The sequence below is a fragment of the Mastigoproctus giganteus genome, chromosome 5, assembly GCF_048544385.1.
Source record: "Mastigoproctus giganteus isolate SK-2022 chromosome 5, ASM4854438v1, whole genome shotgun sequence".
Lineage (NCBI taxonomy): Eukaryota > Metazoa > Arthropoda > Arachnida > Uropygi > Thelyphonidae > Mastigoproctus > Mastigoproctus giganteus.
Genome location: NC_143579.1, coordinates 74,286,535 through 74,308,838, shown reverse-complemented (window position 1 = coordinate 74,308,838; position 22,304 = coordinate 74,286,535). Strand labels below are relative to the sequence as shown.

At 36.8% G+C, this 22,304-nt stretch overlaps 1 protein-coding gene across 4 annotated transcripts in view; it reads right to left on the bottom strand.

Moving 5' to 3' along the window:
- Positions 1-1,670: 1,670 nt before the first annotated feature.
- Positions 1,671-22,304, bottom strand: part of LOC150085490 (potassium voltage-gated channel subfamily KQT member 1-like) — a 225,086-nt gene continuing 204,452 nt past the window's right edge. For 3 of the 4 annotated variants that reach the window (XM_090374076.1, XM_090374077.1, XM_090374074.1), the window contains exons 9-13: positions 19,033-19,250; positions 9,151-9,224; positions 8,776-8,903; positions 6,817-6,913; positions 1,671-4,581 (exon numbers count right to left, since the gene is read on the bottom strand). In XM_090374076.1, the coding sequence (XP_090230202.1) occupies positions 4,012-4,581; positions 6,817-6,913; positions 8,776-8,903; positions 9,151-9,224; positions 19,033-19,250 (1,087 nt within the window). In that variant the 3' untranslated portion in view covers positions 1,671-4,011. The remainder of the gene's footprint in view (positions 4,582-6,816; positions 6,914-8,775; positions 8,904-9,150; positions 9,225-19,032; positions 19,251-22,304) is intronic. The other variant, XM_090374075.1, reaches the window with a different exon arrangement.

Below are 22,304 nucleotides of genomic sequence, written 5' to 3'. Positions count from 1 at the left end.
TTATCATCCATCGCGAAAACTCAGACCCATAAATTTGAAGCTCCAAAAACTTAATGATACCTCGACGTATTTTGATGACAAAATGAATCCAAGCTATTGCCTTCTCGAAAATAATTATCCCTTTAGAATGCCATATCCGTGTACACTCATCCTGTAATAATAATAATACAGCTAGACAATAATTAACAGCCAATGTCATAACCAGTGAATCACCAAACAAATTTTCCATTAATTAAGATGACTTTGCTTTCTCTTAGACTTGATTGATTGTATTATTCTTAATTATAATTTAAACAAAACTTGAAATAAAACGAAATTTGAATTCAAACTAAAAACTTAGTTTTCTACCATTATAATAATTTCAAATGTTTTAAATAAGGTAAAGTTTGTTCAGGTACAATTGATTTTCATTAAATTTTACCTATTAGAAATCTCAGTTCCACGAATTGCAGTTGCGTATGTTGTGAGAGATTAATAGATATCAGCCAGGCGTATCGCCTCACGAAGAAGGTTGTTCTACGATAATGAATCGTCTTTCCTTATATAAATAAAAACCCTTCTGCAAACATTTTTCTTCCTGGCCTTGTCAGCCGGATTCTTGAATTGGTGAAACAAAAGAAACAAGCAAAACTCTGATTTCATCTGCCTTTTCCCGTTCGTTGCGTCCTGATTATAGCAAAAATAAAGAAACTCTTATCCTTTCTTTTGGGCGGAGGGAGAGATTGGTTGATCAGAAACAGGAAGCGAGTTACACACAAGTAATGTATTTTTTATAAAAACATACTGGTGGTTTGTTGCTGAGTGCTTCCAGACTCGATAATCATTCCAGAGCCCCAATTCTTCATAAACATGTTATCACGAGCTTTCTGCAAACATGTAGAACTCTCCTTAAAGTAATGGCTATCATTGAGAAATTGCACAGCAAATGCTAATATGATCAAAAACATCTGATTGTAATAACTGTCAATTAAATTGAGGTGTACCATGAACTTCTCAAAAAAGGTATTCAGCAGACTTACTTGAGCTCTTTTATCCCATAAATAATTTGTTTTATAACAGCAAAACAAGAGTATCTCCCCAAATTTATTAGTTACTTTATGTTCAGTGTGAACTCAAACCTAACAATTATGAATATAATAAGGACGCACAAATAACAGGAAAATCCAGTTGTGCTGGAAATTTATAAATAACTTTTTAAAAAATTCGCCGAACGCGATCAGCTATTCTCCTAGATCGCTTTTTTGTTTTCTGAATTCCGGTTACTGAATTCATTTCAGGGTAAGACAGGGGTGGAGAAAGTAAGCGAAAAAGTCCAGCATTAGGAATAAGAATTTGTTTCTACGCAAACGAATAAAATTATATAAAGAAAAAGCAGTCTATTTAAAAGAAATAAAGAGAGAAAATCTTTCTGTACTCAATGTTTAATTTGGACAGCTGAAAAAGAAAGGCGTGGAAGAAAGAAACAATAGCAGCTGAAAAACTAAACCGAAATCTTGTTTATACTGAGTTGCGTACAATTTAATAACTGGTTTTCACAGGTGAGATGTTTGAACCAACAAATAATATTTTCTATCAGTGAATAATGGTAAATTCCTCCAAAAGGATTTCTTTCGCTTTTCAATGTATAAAGGATTTTTAATCTGCATGTAAAATCCTTTCTAAATCCCACAAATAATCAATTATAAATTATGTTCTGATAACGGCAGAGAAAATCTTCCTCTCACAACCAACCTACATGCAGTTAATCCTAATAAAGGAATGGTGGAGATCCTGTAATTCTGCGCCTAATAAAATTTAAATAATATTAATAATAACTGCTCACAACCAATTGAATACTAGTCTCATAATTCTTAACAAATAAATGCTCCTTGATTGTTATTTGGTTTTTAGGAGCATTAGCAACTAAGGCCATATTGCTCCGGGATATGCGGTGGTCATTCCCTGACCTTTCCGCATCCTCCGTATTTGGTGGTGATGGGCTCGAACCCCGGTCTAATCAAGAAGCGTGTGCTACGCACTGCTGCTCCTTCCCACCTGGCTACGGAGGCGCCGCAAATGCTCCTTGAGTGATGTTTTATAAATCCATCATGTTCATGGAAAACTAAACAGAAACACCCCTTTAATATTCCATACTCGACTTTATATTACACGCTATAAATATTTTTCATCGCACGCTTTCATATTCCATTAAAATATCACACTTGTATCATCAAAATGTGAGGCACCTGATCTGAACAGCGCGAGAACTCGTTCAGAAGTTAAGAATCATCCTTAGTTTCAATAAAAATCTTCCTCAATTAAATCTACTGGAACTGGATGGAATCATTAGGCAATAATTTGCCTGAAAAAGATTCACGTAATTAGAAAATGTGTTATTATAAGGCAGCCATCAAAACACGATAAAGTATGAAATAGTTAATTCGTAAACGAAATCTAAGATCGGAGGATTGCTTTCAGGGACACAAGTTTTCAGAACAGGGAGTGAGCGAATCTGATGCAAAAACGTACGATAAAATTATGTGAAATGTTCGGAATAAAAGAATATTTGCTATGCTTGTGCTGTTTATATATGGATATTAAAAACAGTAAGAACGAAATGAAGGCTGAACGAACCATAAAACTCAGATGCAGCAAAGCTAATGCGAATGAAAAATTTCAGCCCCAGATAGCACAAAAGTGTTCGAATTTTGAAAATATAAATATAAAAGAACGACAATCCTAATGGAGGAACTAATTTCCGTGGGTGCATTTTAATTTGCTTGTTAAACTATGAAAAGACTAAAATTCACGTTCTGACATATGGCGAATTAAAGTCGATTGTCCTGGCAGAAAAAGATGGCCAGTGGTAAAACATTAATTCCGATTTAAGGCCAAAACCCTGGTGGTACTAACTCCTGATTTCCGACTACATCTACGTTTAAAAGAATCTATTCATATTTACATCGTGGCGAGATATGCACATAAGTCATTTCTAAACCTAAGCCTTAAGTAACCAACAAACCTATAGCTGCTTTGTTATCAATCTCGTTAAGACTAAATGATTGTACTTCGCCAGTGATGAATCCTTCACAATTTGTGTGTTCGATCAAGTAAGATGGTGGTAGATGAAAGAGTAATAGCTGTAACATTATGAAAACATAGGGCATGCGATCGCAACTTTGCATACTTTGAATTTCATCTTTGAACACAGTAAGATAAGAGTAAACTTCTACACCTTCACTACATTTATTGACAGAGAGGCTGCACAAATTAGGACGAAAATATATTTACACCTTAAGATATCGTGCTCGGTTTATTTCGCTTTACTTTTCATTGAGACTAAGAGAAGGGTGAATTAACCACAGAGTATCCTGACGATGCTGAGAAAACGAAATGATCTTTAAATTAAACGTTAGATAAAACTGGCAGTTACGATGATGATTTTTATGCAGGTTTTGAATATGTCCGCTCTATGAAAGCAAACTTTATAAAAGTTTCTATTCGGAAATTTATATTTTTCATTAGTTATAACAATTTTGTTGAACCAAGCATATTTGAATAACATTCTTTACCTGAGAAGATGCCTATAACTTAAGCTACTGACACGATCTAATTCAGAGAATTCTGAAAAACTGCTTCAGATAATTTTCTAAAATTTAAAATATTAATCTCGTAAAAGCTGGGTATTTGGTAAAATAGAATTAAAACAATTTCACGCGTCACGCGACAAAAATACACTGAGTATTAAAAAGCATAAAAATCTTTAAACGTGTTAATGTTTTGGCTAAAAGTGGAATATCCTTCTATCACTCATATCTAAAAGCTTGCTAGTTGCTGAAGTTGCATCAGCGGTTTTGGTGTATGGATTTATTTACGGTATAAGCACTTCCTGAAGTGAAATTACTGCTGTCCTTTAGTAATAGATTAAAATGTATCAAAAGAATTTATGTGTAAACCGCATTAATTTTCATTATAAGCTAATTAGCTATGAAAATCATAAAAAATAGCGAACGCATAGAAGACGCTATGGTACTACGTGTCGTGTGATTGCAATAAAGAAATTGTCTCTGGTGGTCCTTCCTGTACAGATTGATCCTCACATTCTGAGATTGCATCATGACCGCCACTTTCAGGTTCCAGATTTTCACTTTCCAATTGATCGCCACTCCCCTTATCGAATTTGGAAGTTCCTGGCACTTCTTTCAACTGCAAGCAAACTGGAGTGTCACGTGTTTCTGATTCAATAGTAATACTAGGAGCGTTCCATTCACCTTGTCCGTTGAGATCGTGAAAAGGCGACACACTATCCAGCGAGTGACGTAGTGTTACCCATTTCTTCACCCTGTGACCAACATCCGAGTATCCTCGAAGGATTGGGCGAGCAGTTCGTTTGGTCATGGGCGAGCCTGACTCGGTGCTATCACAGAGAGGCTTCGGTGCTCCAGAAATCAGGCGCGATGCTGAAGGAGGTGGAGTAAAGCTTATTGGTGATGAAACCGAGTGAGGTGTATCGGTTACATCGGAGAATATAGAGGAGAAGTGGGCCCGATCTTCTAGATACATTTCTATTAGTTGGTCCAATTTGTTTTCGATCTCTTCCACCTGTAATAAAAATAAGTGATCATTATTTTATCTTCATAAATACGTATATTCTATTAGCCAGTGATCTAAATAGGTAATACAGGGCGATCCAAAATTTTCGCAACCCAAAATGAAAGAGCTAATCTCCTTCAGTTTAGTAACCACACGAAGTTATTACAAAACCACATCGGTGGTTTTGTAAGAACCTCCATGCAGAACAGTAATTATTAGGCACTTACACAAATTCATCCATACCACTTTGTTCATGAATCATGACGAAGCCATCATAACATACCTAAATTTTGTTCCCCTCCCCCCAGAATTAACATAGCTGGATTATTATATGTAGGGCTTATGGATAGGCAACGTTTATAAAAATAATCCTCACAGATCGGGGATACTGAAAGCCAATATACAGCGGGAAATTGCTAACATTCAAATATTACAAAAGATGTCATGGAATATGATGAAAATAAGTCGGTGCATGTATTCAAGAAAAGGTAGACATTTACTGTAATTTTTTATCATTATAGTTAATTACTTGATTACATATTCTGATAGTAATTAATAAATTTTAATTACTGATACTTGGATTGGACGAATATTGAATCACCCTGTATGATAATGTGCAACTTGATCTGACTTACTGTTTTCTATAATTTCAATTCAAATATGTAAGACCTATCAACAGACTTGTTTTTTTTTTGTAATAGTTTATAGATTTCTAAATGAAAGATATATTCAAAACTCAAATTAACGCTGCTGAATGATCATGCAAGGAATTTAATAGAAGAGAAACATTAGATTGTATGAAAAATTTCAAATTATTATTTTAAAGTTAACTGAAGCTTGTCGCTCATATCCGGACAGATAGAAAATGTTTTTAGAATTATTGTTGAGTCAGGGAAGCTAAGGCTATAAGGCGTTCACTATATTTTTTCTGAAAATTGTATATATTCTTTGGTCGATTTGCTTTTAAATTTGAGACTAATCTAGAAAACAAAAATCAAATAAACTTATTATTCGTGGGACTACTGTGAATAATAATTATTTCATGAAAATCCATTTTGAGGGTTTCTAATGAATTCGCAGATATTCATATACGTAAATGGCTGTTCAAAGATGTTACCTGAATTTCTTCGGTCATTCCAATATTCTTCTGTTCGATTACTTTGGCTGCCAAGAAAAAGTCAAAGGTGACTTTAGAAATGTCGTTTACTTCAATCAATCTGTCGCGTTAGTAGGTATTCCTTGCCCAAAGAAATTCCTAAGATATGAGCGCTCTCACCAGATTTATAGAATCAAGGATCAGAATACACACGCACTTTCAGTCCGCGTAAGGGCTGTCCCGCCAAGGAGAGAATTAATCTTTGGGGAAGGATACTTTGTACTCTCTGTGGAAAAGCTAAGGAGCCATTCAACAGGGAATACTTCTCTAACATGTAAACGTTAGATACACACGAGTAAATGAAAGTAAAAGGAAATTTGTGTGTAAAACTAACACCTCATATCAGAACACGCTTCAAAGATCATCATACCTGAACTCAACTGCAGCCATTATCAACCCACTGCAGGCAGGATGGAAGCCTCCTCAACAATTCATGTACACAGTTGAAGTGGAATCATTTCTCTGTCTCTTTCTCACACATGCACACACAGCCACCTTATGAACTAAATCTTTTAGCTATAAGCGTTAGACCTGTTCATTCATATTTTGAATGAACAGATCTATCGACCTCAGCTTTATAAGAAAACGCGATAGAAAAGGTAAGGGAGCTGGGTGCAAGAGTGTTTGATTCAATTAAGAAACTAGCATTAGGAATTTATAACATTGCAAATTTTCAAATTTTCAATTTATTCTATTATATATGAACGTCCAGCACTTGATAACTCGGATTGTTGCAGCTCATGTATCACAGCATATACTGTAATGCAGTTTCATGTTATTTGAATGAATGTCGGTGTACATGGCTGATAAGAAAAGGAAGAAATTCTAACAAAATGTCGCACAGTTCTGGAATCAGAAAGAATGCAAAATACGGTCTTTGCAATCGTGTTCTAATCATCATGCAATCACAGTCAATGCTCCTTCAAAGAAGCTGCACATTGAGATATTCTCACAATAAAGCAATCTGAGAAGAAAGAGGGCTACTATCAAGTTGAAAAAAAAGTTTAAAAACTTAAAATATATTTCTTTTGGTTAATTATTAAGATTTACTGGGTTGTATTGTAGTAATCGATTAAGGAACTGCTTACCGCTCTTTCTACTTTTACCACTCTGGAAGCAAGGCTAAGCTTGGATTCGTAGACATCTCTCGATTTCGATCCAGATTTGCCCAGAATCTGGTCAAGCCTGTAAATAAAAAAACAAAACAAAATATTCTCGTACAAAATTCTTCAGCATTTTAAAAATTTCTGTTATAACAGTCTAAGGTTACCCAGTGTTGTTCCTGTAATTTGCTTTTATTTTATGATGAATTTTCCCGTTTTGCTAGATGTAAAACCTCATCTCTCGGGGAAAAATCTCAAAGCTCTCGGAAGAAACTGCCTACGCGGCCTCAGTGTGAACAACTTCCATGAAAATTACTCCCGTCTTTGGTGGAATTCGAACCCTGCCTTTTATTAAGCAGAACTTGAAGACCTTAATTAAATCGTATGATTTAATTACGCATGAATTTTAGTGACCCAGTCTGAGCAAATGTTAGGATCAGAAAATTTAAGGCAGTAGTCAAACCAAATTAAAGGTATGGAAATCATGGACATCATCCCACACTGCTGTAATGCCAAATGACACGAGTCTGAGAATGACCATGGGACAGAAGCTTGGAGAACAGATCTTCACCGAGTTGTGGCTGAGGCGTTTAGTGGATTGCTAACATTAATTTTATATTGTGAAGGGTTGCTGGTCGCTCATATCCATATCGTGTAGTGGTCTGCCGAAGTGAGCTTTAACAGACCTTTTGCACGTTGTGCTGGATAGAAAAACCCCCACTCCTTTCTTCTGAGTTCAACTAATTAGATTCGACCGAAGAGGACTTTAGAAATTCGCTCTCCAAACGACTGGCAGACGGTAAAATATCGAACCTCAACGAACAACACTGTAGGAGGTCCTAAAACGTTCTGAAAGCGACTAAATATAATTTTTGCCCACTTAGAGCCTCCATTAAGTAAAGTGGTGGTGTTGCACCGAGTAATGAGAGTCATTTACCATATAGTATTGCCTAGTGTCACATAGGTTTGGCTATTCCTCTGTGTGGTGTGAACGCTGCACCGCGATCTAAGAATTTGTGGTACGTTTGGACTTTGATTATAGAAGACATACCTATGATTTCAGTCTCACTAGCGTAAAAGTGCAAGCAGAAGAATTGGTAGTAGGACAGGACTTTGCTGAAATCCTTTGGTGTTTGACTTACAGGTGAGACTGAAATATTCGCTTCATCAGCGTTTTAAACTGTAAGAACGTTCACGACAGTCACCAGGGCAAAATATCTTTATGGTAGTTTTATCAAGACGTTTTATGATATATATTATTTTTTCGTGTATGCTTCGCGATTGTATTACTTTGTATGAACATTGTTTAGCACAGGGGTATCCAATCCGTGGCACATTTCTTCACATTGTGCAACCTGTGGTCACTGGGGCTATCTTAAATATTATATACCCCGAGTTTAAAATCAGGCTGTTGCGAAATATCGTTTAACACTAACGTTTTTACTAATCACCAATCATCACAGTGTGATAATTGTTGGATTTTCGTATTTAATTATTAAATGTACAAAAAATTAAACTGTAACTGCACGTTGATATCAAAAATTAAATTTCATTCTGAAAGATGCGTATTTAGTGGTAAGGCGCAGTTCTTGGGGCCCGCTTCCCGCAAGAACCATGCGGCCCACGACCTTCAGCATTTTTATCCCTTTTGGCCCCTAGCCAATGAAGGTGAAAGGATTTTAACCGCTTTATCTAACAGAAATATGTCCACGTGCGCTTTCGCTAAGAAGAGGACTGACTATAAAGAAGCCCTACACAAAGCAGACTCCCGAAATCATCCGTTACAGCTCAGCATTAAAAATATAAACCTTAAAGCCTATTTCTTCGGGAAAATGACACCACCTAGAAATTAGGATGGCTTGGGTATACGATCCCAATGACATGATCGTCATAATATGGCGGTAATTGGAAAGTTGTGTGTAAAAAGAAAATATAATTACTCACCTTGCTTGAACACTCTTCACTCTTCCTAGCAAGTCCACGTGACCGGCTGAATACTGTTCGATGACATCTTTGACATCGTACGGTTTCAGGGCCTCTTTGAACTTCCGCCTTGCCACGAAGTATTTAATCTGTAAAAAATAAATAAAATTACACCGCCCTGCCGAATATGGCTACCGATTTCATTACTTCTTTACAAAAGAAATCCATTGCCAAGGTTTATTTCAGTGTTTTTGTCCAACCTGAATTCTGAACTATGATATTATAATTTATAAGAACACTCCTTATTCTGCAATGTAATTTACTCTTTTAAAATTCTGTAATTTTATTCTGTAATTTAATTTAAAACGAAAATGCAGTGGACAAATCAATTCTTACCTTGCGCAATGCCCGGATAGCACTCTTGTGTTGTTTGGTTAAGGTAACCAGGCGCGGCTCCTCAGGCTCTTCATCTAAAATTAGAAAGGGGAAGGAAAAAAAACACGTTTAAGAATACCTGTGTTAATCGAGTTTAAATACTGAATGCAATTTTCGCGATTAATGGTTACCATTCTTATTTGGTTTTCCAGAAAAGAACATGTGCATTATCGAAATTAGAATCCCTATTTGAAAAGGCACCTTTGAAGTTACTAGGTTACGCAAGAGCGTTATTTGGTGATACCATTTGTTAAATTAAAAACAGAATTCGTTAAAAAAATTCTTAAATTTTGGGATTCGTAAAAAATTATATTAATATTTAGTAATGTGATTTTTTACGAATTCTAAATAGTCACCAATAACCGTACGATATTCCGATGATTCATTTAAATTTTTATTGGATCACTGTATTTAAATTAAAATTAAACTCGTCTTTACGAATAATCATGCGAATGATCACATATTTTCCATATTTCAATGTTTTCATGGTACTAAACAAACCAAAACTTGGAATACTGTGTTCAATTATGAAGACCGAATCTAAAAAAAGACATCCAGCTTCTTGGAAGGGTCCAAAGACGGGTAACTCGCCTGGTGAAACATTGAAGTCTTTCCATATGAGGAAAGACTTCGAACATGTGGGTTGCAGAGCTTGGAAACTAGGCACCTTAGAGGAGACTTGATTGAGGTGTTTAAGGCTCTGAGAGGCATAAGTAAAATTAATGAGGACGAAATTTTCACGGTTATAAACGATTCTAGAACTAGGGGCCATAAATTCAAGTTACGGGGGAGAGATGTTTAGACTGGATTGCAGGAAGTTTTATTTTAACTGGAATAAGTTACCTACATGGGTGTTAGAGGCTGACAGTTTGGGGAAATTCAAAGGTAAGCTGATAATTACCTACGTGAGGAGGGAAATGCATAGGTTGTCTATTTCCTTTTCTTTTATTATTTATTTAATTTAATTTATTATTATTATTATTTTACTATTCTTTTTCTTTCTTTCTATATATATATATATATTTTTGGCTGGTGCAGCGCATAAGCCTTAGGCTTCCTTGCGCCATATGGCCATTACAAATACTACTAATAATACTAAAACTGGCGTAATCCAGCCTCCTTTTCAACGGAATGTAAAGATTCATAACTGAGTCCATATAACCCATATCTGTTTTTCATCTTCTGTAATACTAGCTCTCTGTTCTATAGCATAAAGTAGAGGCACCGATAGATAGCGTCTATAACTTTCTTTTAAAAGCCTTTTTGCAAGAACTCAGTTCCTGTTTTCTCCTTTTTTCGTTGCTTTATCAAGTTAATATTCTCTGGGGATGTTAGATGATTAGATTTTCTTTTATTCATTCTCTTATAGGAGTTTTAACCTTAGGGGAAAAACAGCCAAAATACCATTTTCTTGCAGAGTTTTTTCATCTGGTCTAATACTACTGTAGTCTATTCTTAGCTGTATTTTCGTTTACAGGCACTTCACTGCACGTGCGCAGTTGATTATAATTTTTCCATCTGAACCTGTGTTTTGTTAGATTCTGTAGTTTGTGTCCAGCTCAATATTATCAATGTTATCAGCCCTTAATAAATCCTTAAGTTAAACGTGTGACTTCCTTAATTAAGCCCTATGTACTTTAATTAATAAATTTTATTTAGCTTTTAGTTCAGTGCCCCCAAATGAGATAAACTGCAATTCCTAATTCCTTAGGCAGTATAAATTACATATAAAAATTATTACTCAATCCATTTTACCTGCCACAATTTGATCCAAATATTTTGATTTCTATTATTTAGATTAATAGAAGAAAAACAGAAGAGAACCACTATAGCGAGTTGAAATTAGGTCTGCTATTTGGTGAATGCTTGTGTTCTCACTGAGAACCAGTGAGAACACTGGTTCTCACTGAGAGTCAAAACCACTGCCAATTCAGAAAGATTAAAAATCTTGAATGTAACGCCAGCCGAATTAGTTTCTCTCTTAAGCATATTTGTTACATCATATACTTGTATATACTGTATTTAAGTCAGTACTGAGAAGCACTAGACTCGGAGCCGTAGACAGCCTTGATGGTCTCTACGGCTTGGATTTGTTGGATAACACCAATTCCTTCATGGTTTGGAAGGTTTCTGAAAACTGCATGAATTTTTTCAACATTCATTGTATCTGGCGATGATTTTGCATACGGATGTGTACCCACCTTGATCTTTCTTGCAAATAAAATTCCCCTGTTTGATGAGAAGAGATCTAACCATTTTGATATTGCGCTTGATTATTCCATGCACATAAAGGACTACAGAATTTGTCGATGTGGCTTTATCTAATGGACCTGATTTGCTCCTTCATTTTGCAGCCTTCGTTCTTTCTGAAATTCGAATCCAGTACCACTCTCGCGCAGAAGATGGGAAGGAGGCTTACTTTCACAAAAGCTTTATGACTATACTTTTATAATATTCGATTGGTACTGCATTCAGATATTTGATCCTTTCGTGGCGTTTTAGTGGCTTAACCATTTGTAATTCGCTTCGAAAGGTGCCAGTTGAAAACCCGGTGACCACTGAAAGAATTTCTTAAAGATTTTTAGAGCGACTGACGACCGTTTCCAATGAAAGAGCTTTGAAGAAATTTTTCATTCGTCGATGGGTTTCAACGTGGAGAATTTGAAGCAAAATCAGGTTTTTTGAGACTCAAAAAGCGGATTATACTTCGAATTGCATATCTCTTAAGGATATTATTATTGTAAGATGTTATTAAGAATCTTATTATCCTTTTTACGATGATTCCTAACCACAGGAGACCTTTCTACAGAAGGCTCTCTATTTATATGAGATGTTTAAAACTGGCTTTTTATTTTAAGTATATTTAAATTTATCTTTCCTCTAGGATATTAATTAGCGCGCCGATTCAATCAGTTCTCGGTAATAAATGGAATTCTATTTCTCTGTCCAACTATTTTCTGATTTAATTACAATGTTTCTCATTTTTGGTTAACTGCTATTATATTTCTGAAAAACAGCTTCACTGCTAAACAGAAATGTCATCCGAGGAAGTCTCCCTTCATATTATGCGATGACAATAGCAAGCGCCTAGTAGGTGCTTGCTATTGTCATTTGATTTTTCTTCCTATATATATAATGCTACTGCGACACCTGCAGTGCAATATATATAGCTCTCAGTTATCTTCACATTAGCGTATATTATTTAAGGGTGGATCGTTGCCTTTCTTCTAGAAAGTTCTGGAATACTTTGAAGCATTTCAATGCAAAACCGACAAAGATAGTAGCAATTTTGCTGCTACTCCTAAAATCGAATATCAATCCATCCTACTTACAAGAAAAATAATACCTTCGTATCATTTTACGACTGTCATTGTTCCACTCGCTGCGGTGTTATTACTACATAAAGAATATTTACTACCACCATCACTTCATATTTCACATTCTTATTCCTGTAGTTTTTCAGAGTTATATCACGGCCGATAATCTGAAATGATTCCTTTGTTTAAATTCTCGTTTAATTTTGTCTTTCGCATAAATTACTATGACCAGCGAAAACTGAGGACGGATTCATACCGCATACGAAATGGGAGTGAGGAGAAGGGGTATCTCGAGTGAAGCGGGTCACGTTAAACTTTTAGCGTATGATTTGCTATACTCTTTAGAAGGAAATCAGTTCACCCGGCGTAGTAGGTCTCCTTCTCCACATCCATTGTGTACGGTAAAACGTTCTATGGTCAGTAGTTTATCCAAAAAGTCTTGAAGAATCATCTTGATGTACAACAGTAAAGGTTACCATACGTGTCCGAGACTAATTCAACATAAATTCAACAAAGTTCAGCGTAAAGTACAGCACCATATATTGCAAAGACGCCAGAGACTTTCTTTGCACTATATGATTTAAAACAAAATATAGTACAAATAAAAAATATAAAGAAAAATAATAAAAATTAATAATAAAATAAAAATAAAAATTAATTGTTAAAAATAATGTCAGAAGATAGGATCGATAACCACATTTCCCTTATACAACCACGGTATAAGTGGCTATTTAAGACCTGCTTTGGTAGTGAACATATGATGATGATTAAAAAGTGGTGATTGTGTTTGAATCATAGCTTTTGTGTGATTCTTAGGATTCTGGATGTAGTGGATAAATAATTTCCCAAAAAATAAAGTGCCGTTGTTGTTGTTGTAGGGTTTTAGGAGCTTCAGCGACTAAGGTCATATTGCTCCGTGTGTATTGTCTATAAAATTGCATGTGTCTTCAAGTCAATTTTCTGTTTGCTGGACGAAAAACACGAGTTTCCGGGAGAAAAAACCACTCTACCGTCGCCTGAGACTGACTAACTCAGCAACGTTGAGAAAAAAGGCCCACGAAAATTTCTCTCGTCATCGACGGGACTCTACGTTTCCTAAGGTAGATTCTTAGGACTCGACCTTTTACCAGTGTGAGAAGGACGGCGATTCTACCAACTGTGCTACCCACGAGAGCCATATAAAGTGGATATATGTAACATATAGGAGCGTCAGTAAATACTAGGTCAGTGGCGGGTTCGAAGCTATCACAGTGGTTATGATCACTTTTTTTTCCATTCATTTATTAATTACACACCATATACAGTCTCAAGATTATGTACATCAAAGTCTGCGCTGTAGCACAGTGGTATCGTCACTGTCCTCCCCACACCGGGTGGAAAAGGCCCGGATTCGAATCCCGTCGATGGCGCTAGGAACTTTAATGGACTTTTTTCACTCCGTGGCTGAGTTAGTCGGTCTCAAGCGTAAATAGCAAGGTTCCTCCCCTAGAAACTGGGTTTTTTTTTCGTCCAGCAAAACAGGCAAATCGACCAGAGAACACACGCAATTTACAGACATAATGCATAAACGGATATATGTAATCATTTACTGGAGACCCTAATATATGTAATCCGATTTTTTGTACATCAAAGTATACACATGATTTATACAAGATATATTTACATATATTTAGATGCTCTGTACATATCATTAAACACTCGTATGTGCGTGTGTAAGTGTGTTCTTTAATCCGGGTGGCTCCCAGGCATAAGCCCAACTCCAACTTGTAAATGTGTAGAGTCTCTACGAAGCAGGTCTTGAAAAGTATATTGAATTACCTGGGTTTGGTTTTACTGTAGCGCAATTCGCGCATGAAGTCCCACACACACACCGGAGGTACTGCAATACCAGTGGGTGCCAGCAATCCTGCTCCACGGTTGCCCATACCAGGGAGCCAGCAGGAAAACAAAAAAAGAAAAAACCTAATAATCAATAGTCTAGATGTCACAACTACATACTTCAAAAATCACAGTTCAACTAAATATCTCCTCATTTGCTGTTCCACAAGCACTGGAACCTCAAAACTCAACAAAGATACTGTCCAGCAAATGTCTAACTGTCCGCCATTCAAAAATCAAATTCGAATTATTATATTAAGGCCACCCGTAATCTCTTACATATACCCATATATGCATTATGACTGTAAATTGCGTGTTCTCTGGTCGATTTTCCTGCCTTGCTGGACGAAAAAATCCCAAGTTTCTTGGGGAAAACCTTGCTATCTACGCCCGAGACCGACTAACTCAGCCACGGAGTGAAAAGAGCCCACTAAAGTTCCTCGCGTCATCGACGGGATTCGAATCCGGGCCTTTTCCACCCTGTGTGGGGAGGACGGTGGCGATACCACTGTGCTACCCGCGCAGACAACTGTTCGCCATGGAAAAATAGAACTATTAGAGGACCAGACCCGACGCAACGAAACAGGTCCAGCACCCCAGAATCCAGAAGGAAGTATTCATGGTCGCAGCACAAAAGACAACTAACCAGAGCACCAGACCCAACACCATGAATCAGGTCCAGCACTCCAGCCGCCAGCTAGATTAGAATCCAATAGTTGAAGGCAATGTTATCCAAAATCACAGAACAGAATCAAGAAATCGGGTCCAACAAGAAACTCCATGAAGACGATCCAGTCACCAGGTTTACCCCCTCAAAGACAGGCTTTAGGAACAGTTTTTCTTGCGAAAACCGCAGCTGAAAATTCCTGAAATTAAAGCAGTCACGATTTCCAATAAGTAAATTCACTGTATCACAAGATAAACTGGGAATATTTGCCATCAAAGTCTTCCTTTGGTCTTCATACTCCCGACATAAGAAAATTGCATACATCCAAGTCTCCTGCTGGCCACATGTACAGAACGGATCTGCCTCCAATCCTCTTTCATATAATTTGGCCCTAAGTGAATCATGTCCTGTTAACAAAAAGGAAATACAGTATACATAAGAGGCGCAAACCAAGATGCTATATAGTTTGACAATGCATAGTTCACCTAGGGAACATATTACCTCGTGACAGTTCTAACTTCACCACTTTCCCATCTGGTCTGCAAGAATTCTATTAATTTATTCCATATTCGTTGTTTTTCTTATTTAATATTATTCTCCAAATCAACTGTGATGTCCAAAAACGTTAACGACATACTCTTTTACAATTTGTACAAAAAAAAAAAAAACCTGTGTAGACAATAAATAAATCCAATGGCATGGTACCAGCAATTACCTGTAGGGCATTTGTGGACGCCGTTATACGTACTGACAGTAAAGTTAACAACATAGAGCGCTGAAGATAAAAATTTCGATCGTATCTTCATACTCCCGACATAAGAAAATTGCATACATCCAAGTCTCCTACTCGCCACATGTACAGAACGGATCTGTCTCCAATCCTCTTTCATATAATTCGGCCCTAAGTGAATCATGTCCTGTTAACAAAAAGGAAATACAGTATACATAAGAGGCGTTATCACAGAAAACCAAGCAACAGCCGCATATGCTACTATCTGGAGAAAAATAGTCTTATAATACAATGACAACACCCTGTTATTCAATCCCCACTCCTTACGAGAAATTCTAGCATTGGAGGCAGTAAAGTGTCTTACTTTAACGTTCAGGTGTGAAACGTGTGGCAAAAAGGAGTTTATCATCTATTATTAATCCCAAATATTAGTTCTAGCCACATAAGGAATCTGAACTCCACCTAAAAGAACTCTTGGAGGTCTGCCGTAATCAAATTGTTTCTTAAAAACCATAAAACAGGTCTTACTTGCAGAAATCTTCAATTTGCTAAATTCGGCCCACTGCATTAAATCATTTAGAACTGACTGTATTTTTTTTCTTCCCATATAAGTTTGGAGCGTCCAGAAACTCCCATCACAAGGTCATCACCATAGGCTATCTTAACAATCTCCTTAACAAGCCACTGATTGAAAACTGCATTCCAAAAGAGAGGTCCCAAAACCGAACCTTGAGGACAACCTCTCGAGACACTGGCACTATATGACAGATGACATGCACGCACAGTAATAAATCTGTCCTTAAAATAAGACCTCATACTATTAAATATATAACTATTCCACTGTGCAAGCACAAGAGATCGAAGAGCACTTTCCCACCATACCGAATCAAATGCTCCTTCAAAGTCTTATAAAGACCATAAGAACATATTTATCAGAAGAATCCTCGATGTAGTTTAAAAGAGATGTTATGGCCTCCTCTATAGAATGTCCCTTCTTAAATCCATGCTGATCAGCAGAACATAGATGCAGCTTATCCTTCAACATCCCTAAAATTCTTATGATCACTGTTGATCCACACCGTTGGAAAAAATTGTGTTCAAATCCTGTCAAAAAAGGGGAGGAGTTTTATGAGCCATGGCGCTGTTTCCGCGCCATGACCAAGCTAGTTGGTCTCAGGCAAGAGATATACGATTTTATTGTCAAGAAACCAAAGTACTTCTTCAAGCAAAAAACCAATCGACTAAAGAATACGCTCAAATACAACACAACCTATTAACATCGTGGCCTTCGGTACCGTGGCACTTAACAGAGACTACGACTCCTCCTCCACACCCACCAGGGAAACATAATTGAAAAACCCAAAATACCGAGGATAAGTCGATTCAGTTGCCTCAGAGTTTATTCTACATAGGCACAGTAACTATGGTTTAGAGCGACTAAGCAATCACTGTGCTTGTTTAATACAATCACAACAACTACGTCGGTGTTTATTTGGCATTCTTTCAAAATGAGTAGCGCTAAAAATAACTACAAGCAAATGTGATTGAGGAATCTATCCTCTTGCATTACCTTTATAATTAAATTCGTGTAAAAAACGTTGCTCTAAATTAGTCTCCCTCATCGCAATACATTTTGGGAGTTAACATTTCCTCTACTGGTTGTAGAACTAGACGTTTTTTTTTTTACTGCAAATTAAAGACTGGTCGTATTAAGCTCTACACCATGGACTTAGGGAAGGTAATCTACTCCACCTAGTGGAATAATTTCAATTTAAAAACTACAGCAAATTACAGTTTAAAAAAAGATTAACGTTCTCCACGTTAAACTCACGTGAATTATTATACTTGAAGACGTGCAAGTATAATAATTACAATAGCCTAAAGTGAAGTACATAAATGTTACTAAAAACTTAATGGAACTTGCCAAAACACGCTGAAAATTACAAACAAGAATGAAAATGATAAATAAAAAATTGAAGTACAGAACATTCATCAAATTACACAACCCAAGTTTAAATCTATTTATTTCTTAATGTGTTTTCCTTATGATGCTATATTCTTATACCAAAAGAAATGCACTTTTATAGAGTTATTTTGTAATGAGAAAATATGTTCAACGAGAGATCCACTGTGGTTTGATAACCTTCAAAACATGGGCACAAATTCTTCACAGCTCCAGCCAACGGGCTTCAGTTTTTTTCTTATATCTCGAACAGCATGTGGATTACTACAGTTGACAAAAAAGAATCTCCACAGAAAGTATTCGTTGGAATACGGTGGCGATGAACAACCGTATAGTTGCTGGACCAATTTTTAGTTGAAATTGATCGCCATAGAAGTGTTCTTGTTGAATGAGATCCGTTTCTTATATTTACATTTCTTTCGATTAAAATTGTGTACTTTATATGAGCATTGCTGCTTATTTTGTTATGTCCAATTACTTTCTGGAAGTAGGAATACTACAGTGTGATCGGAGGTTAAAATTAGAGATATTATAAACTTCTGTAACCCCTAACTTTAACACATGATCTTCAGGGTGAATTAAGTGCTAACACCGCGTTGAGTAACTGAAACAAGAAAATAAATAAGAACTTCAGAATTGTAAAAGAAATACTTCGACTATCTTTTGTGATGCGTATGCCATTCCTCTACTTTCTCCCTACTGTTTCGAGCCCATCCTTTGCACTCAGCAGTGCCCGCAGGGAACGCAGGAGAGGTTTCGACGGACATGAAACATCTCTGCTAGGCCAAACAGTGCACTCTGCTTGCGGATATTGCCCAAAGTATGTGTGAAAAATACAGATTCCTGAAGGGCTTTAATGAGAAAGAAAATTCCAAGTTTCGGTGAGTTTACAAGAGACCACCAGATCGGAAAGAACGGAAATAAAAGGATTTCCTGTGAGATCAGTCTCAGTAATGACATGTATTAAAATACGATAGCTATTTTGTGGTAGGGTGATCATTTTATTTTCCCTTTCAGTTGTTTCAATCACCGTATAAGATTATTTAAAACTGCAGATAAAAGTGATGAAATTCCCATTTCAAGATTTAATGGCTAAAAACTGCTTTCAGGAACATTTAAAAAAAAAAACTTAAGTTTTAAATTAGAAACAGAAGTATTAAACATTGAAAAGAACGGCTTTCAGAGTATGAAAAGGAAATATGGTTTAAATAGATTTATTAAATATTAGTAGCTAATAAACGAAATGCGCAATTTGATCATCCAGGAACTGAGAGAAGGATTAACATACCGTCAGAATTCCTTTTTGTCTGATCCGAATAATCTTTGGAGACGCTGTCCTCGTTAACTACGGGATGTGTTCGACCACTGAGGTTGTCTGTTGAAGCACTGGAGTCGCTGTAACGACCGCGAATCATCGGAGAATGCGTGAAAGGCGGTCTGTGACGGCGGATCGTAGAGAGCCGACTGACGAAAGATGTGTTCTGCTTAAACCTGTCGAAAATAATGCTATAAGAAAGGTAATTGGCTGGAAGATATCTGCCACAACATTTGGTGTATGTAACAAACAGTTGTTCAGCATGCAAAAGAAAATTAAGAAATATGAAAGTCTTTAGAACATTGCAGACGCCGATGTCAAGTTGTGCACTATGGCAGCCAACAGCTTCTCGTAGAGGAAGCTCTGCCAGCTGCGATAACAGCCTTTACAAAGCGGGTTCAGAGGACAACCGTTGATTCTACGTCAATAAATTTCTTACGAGTCAATGCACTTGACATTTTTCCCGACTTCTGCTCGATGAAGATTAGCAATGGTATAAAGACTTTCATATGAATTTATTCCTTAAATCTATCTTATACGTAATAGCGATCCAAGATGATTATATAAGTGAGTACCAAAAGGATTAGTATATTTCAACGGTTGTGTTATATATACAAAATAAATTTTAACGAAATTTTTCTCAGCAAATTTCAGTGGCCACCAACCACAGATAATGCTGTCAAAATGTTGAGCACATGACAAATTCTTCATCACTCTCCCAGACTTTTCTTTTAAGGTTTCCGTGAACTATTTAGCCCACCCACTGGATGGGGGGGGGGGAGACTCTGAACATCAATGATCAATTCTTGCATAAAATTGCTTCGACCATGTATAGCGGACGCCTTCAGCACAAGACTGGCGTCCCTAAATGACGTCATAAAGTTACACGGAAAGTAAACCAATGTATTGTGCAGTTCTATTTGCATTACTTACTTTTTAAAGTAAGTAATGCAAATATTTATTTTAAACAAATAAATATTTGTTTAAAAAGCCAATAATCAGTACTGATATTCTATGCATAAACGAAGTGGTGATAGTCAAATTTAGCCATTCTAATCTATAATTATCTTTACCTTACTCTACACGTATCACATTCTTAAAATTACTATTGGTATTAGTAATAGTCATATAGTGCAAAGCAGTCACAGGCTTTTGCTGTACTGGCCGGAAAAAACACAAGAGAACATAAGAAAATACAAATTATTTGCTTCCCTCCTCATATAGGTAGCTACTCAACTGACCTTTGAATGTATTCAAACTGTCAGCCTCAATACCTGTGAAGGTAACCTGTTCCAGCAATCAACGACTCGCTAGTTAAAACAAAAATTCCTACAATCTAGTGTAAACCTCTTCCATGTAATTTGAATTTATGCCAACGAGTTCTGGAATTCTCTATAACAGTAAAAATTCCGCCTTCATTCATTTTACTAACCCCTCTCAGGGCCTTATAAACCTCAATCAGGTCACCTCTGAGGTGCCTGGTTGTCAAGCTCTGGATTGGAAAAGTGCAAATGTATCTCCCATACATAAGGGTGGCTCTAAAAGTGAAGTCGGAAATTATCGACCTGTCAGTCTGACTTCAGTAGTAGGGAAAATCATGGAGGCAATGATCAAGGGTGGAATTCAGGATCATTTGGATCGAATTGAAATTCTCAAGGATACTCAGCATGGTTTCGTAAAGGGAAAATCATGTTTAACAAATCTGGTTCGCTATTTCGAAAGGGTCACTCACGAGCTGGATTTAGGGAATAATTTCGACATTGTTTATTTAGATTTCAGCAAAGCTTTTGACTCAGTCCCACATGAGCGGTTGCTTTATAAGCTGGAACAGGTTGGAATCACTGGGAAAATCCTTAGATGGATAGAAGGATGGCTTCAGGGCAGGAGGCAGAGGGTTGTGATAAATGGCTATTCCTCAGATTGGGTTGATGTAAGAAGTGGGGTTCCCCAAGGATCAGTATTAGGACCACTGTTGTTTTTAATTTTCATAAACGACATTGATGAAGGGATAGAGGGCGTGATGTCTAAATTTGCAGATGATGTTAAAATTGGGAGAGTAGTTAATGATCACTGTCAAGCTGAGCTTCTTCAGAGAGACCTAGATAGACTTCAGGAATGGTCAGAAAAATGGCAGCTGTGCTTTAATCCAACAAAGTGTAAGGTATTACACCTGGGAAACAGTAATCCCAAAAAAACTTATTCACTTGGTGGAGTTCAACTAAAGCCAGTACTGGAGGAAAGGGACTTGGGTGTTACGATACGGTCAGACATGAAATTCTCTGAGCATTGTAAACAGGTTGCAAGGAAGGCCCATGGTGTCCTATCAATGATCTATCGAACTTTTGCAAGTAGAGATAGGGACGTGATAATCCCATTATATAAGGCTTATGTTAGACCACACTTGGAATACTGTGTTCAAGTATGGAGACCGCACCTGAAGAAAGACATCGAGCTTCTTGAAAGGGTGCAAAGAAGGGTAACTCGCCTGGTGAGATCGGCAAAAGGGCGTCCTTATGAAGAAAGACTTCGAATATGTGGGTTGCAGAGTTTGGAAACTAGACACCTTAGAGGAGATTTGATTGAGGTGTTTAAGGCTCTGAGAGGCATCAGTAAAATGAATGACGACAAAATTTTCAAGATTATAAATGATGCTAGAACTAGGGGACATAAATTCAAGTTACGGGGGGAAATGTTTAGATTGGATTGCAGGAAGTTCTATTTTAGCCAGCGAGTTATAAATTACTGGAATAAGTTGCCTTCATGGGTGGTAGAGGCCGACAGTTTGGGGAAATTCAAAGGTCATCTGGATAGTACTTTCGGGTAAGGGAAGCACATAGGATGATAGGTTTAATTTCCTTTTTATTTATTTTTTATTTTATTAATTATTATTATTTAGTTATTTATTTTTATTTTTTTGTTTTTATCATTGTTTTGTTCGGATTTATTTTTTTTAATTATTTTTTTTTTTTTTTTTGGCTGGTGCAGCATAAGCCATAGGCTTTCTTGCACCATGCGGCCGTTACTAATACTAATACTAATACTAACCCCCATATACGGAGTCTGTCCTCATATGGTCGCCTTTTGCCGATTTCACCATGCAAGTGCCCGTCTTTGTACTCTTTCAAGAAGCTCAATGTGTTTTTTCGTGTGGTCTCCATACTTCAACATAGTATTCCAAATGTGGCCTTACAATTGCCTTATACAGTGGAGCTTCATATCTCTACATCATAATGTTCGATAAATTA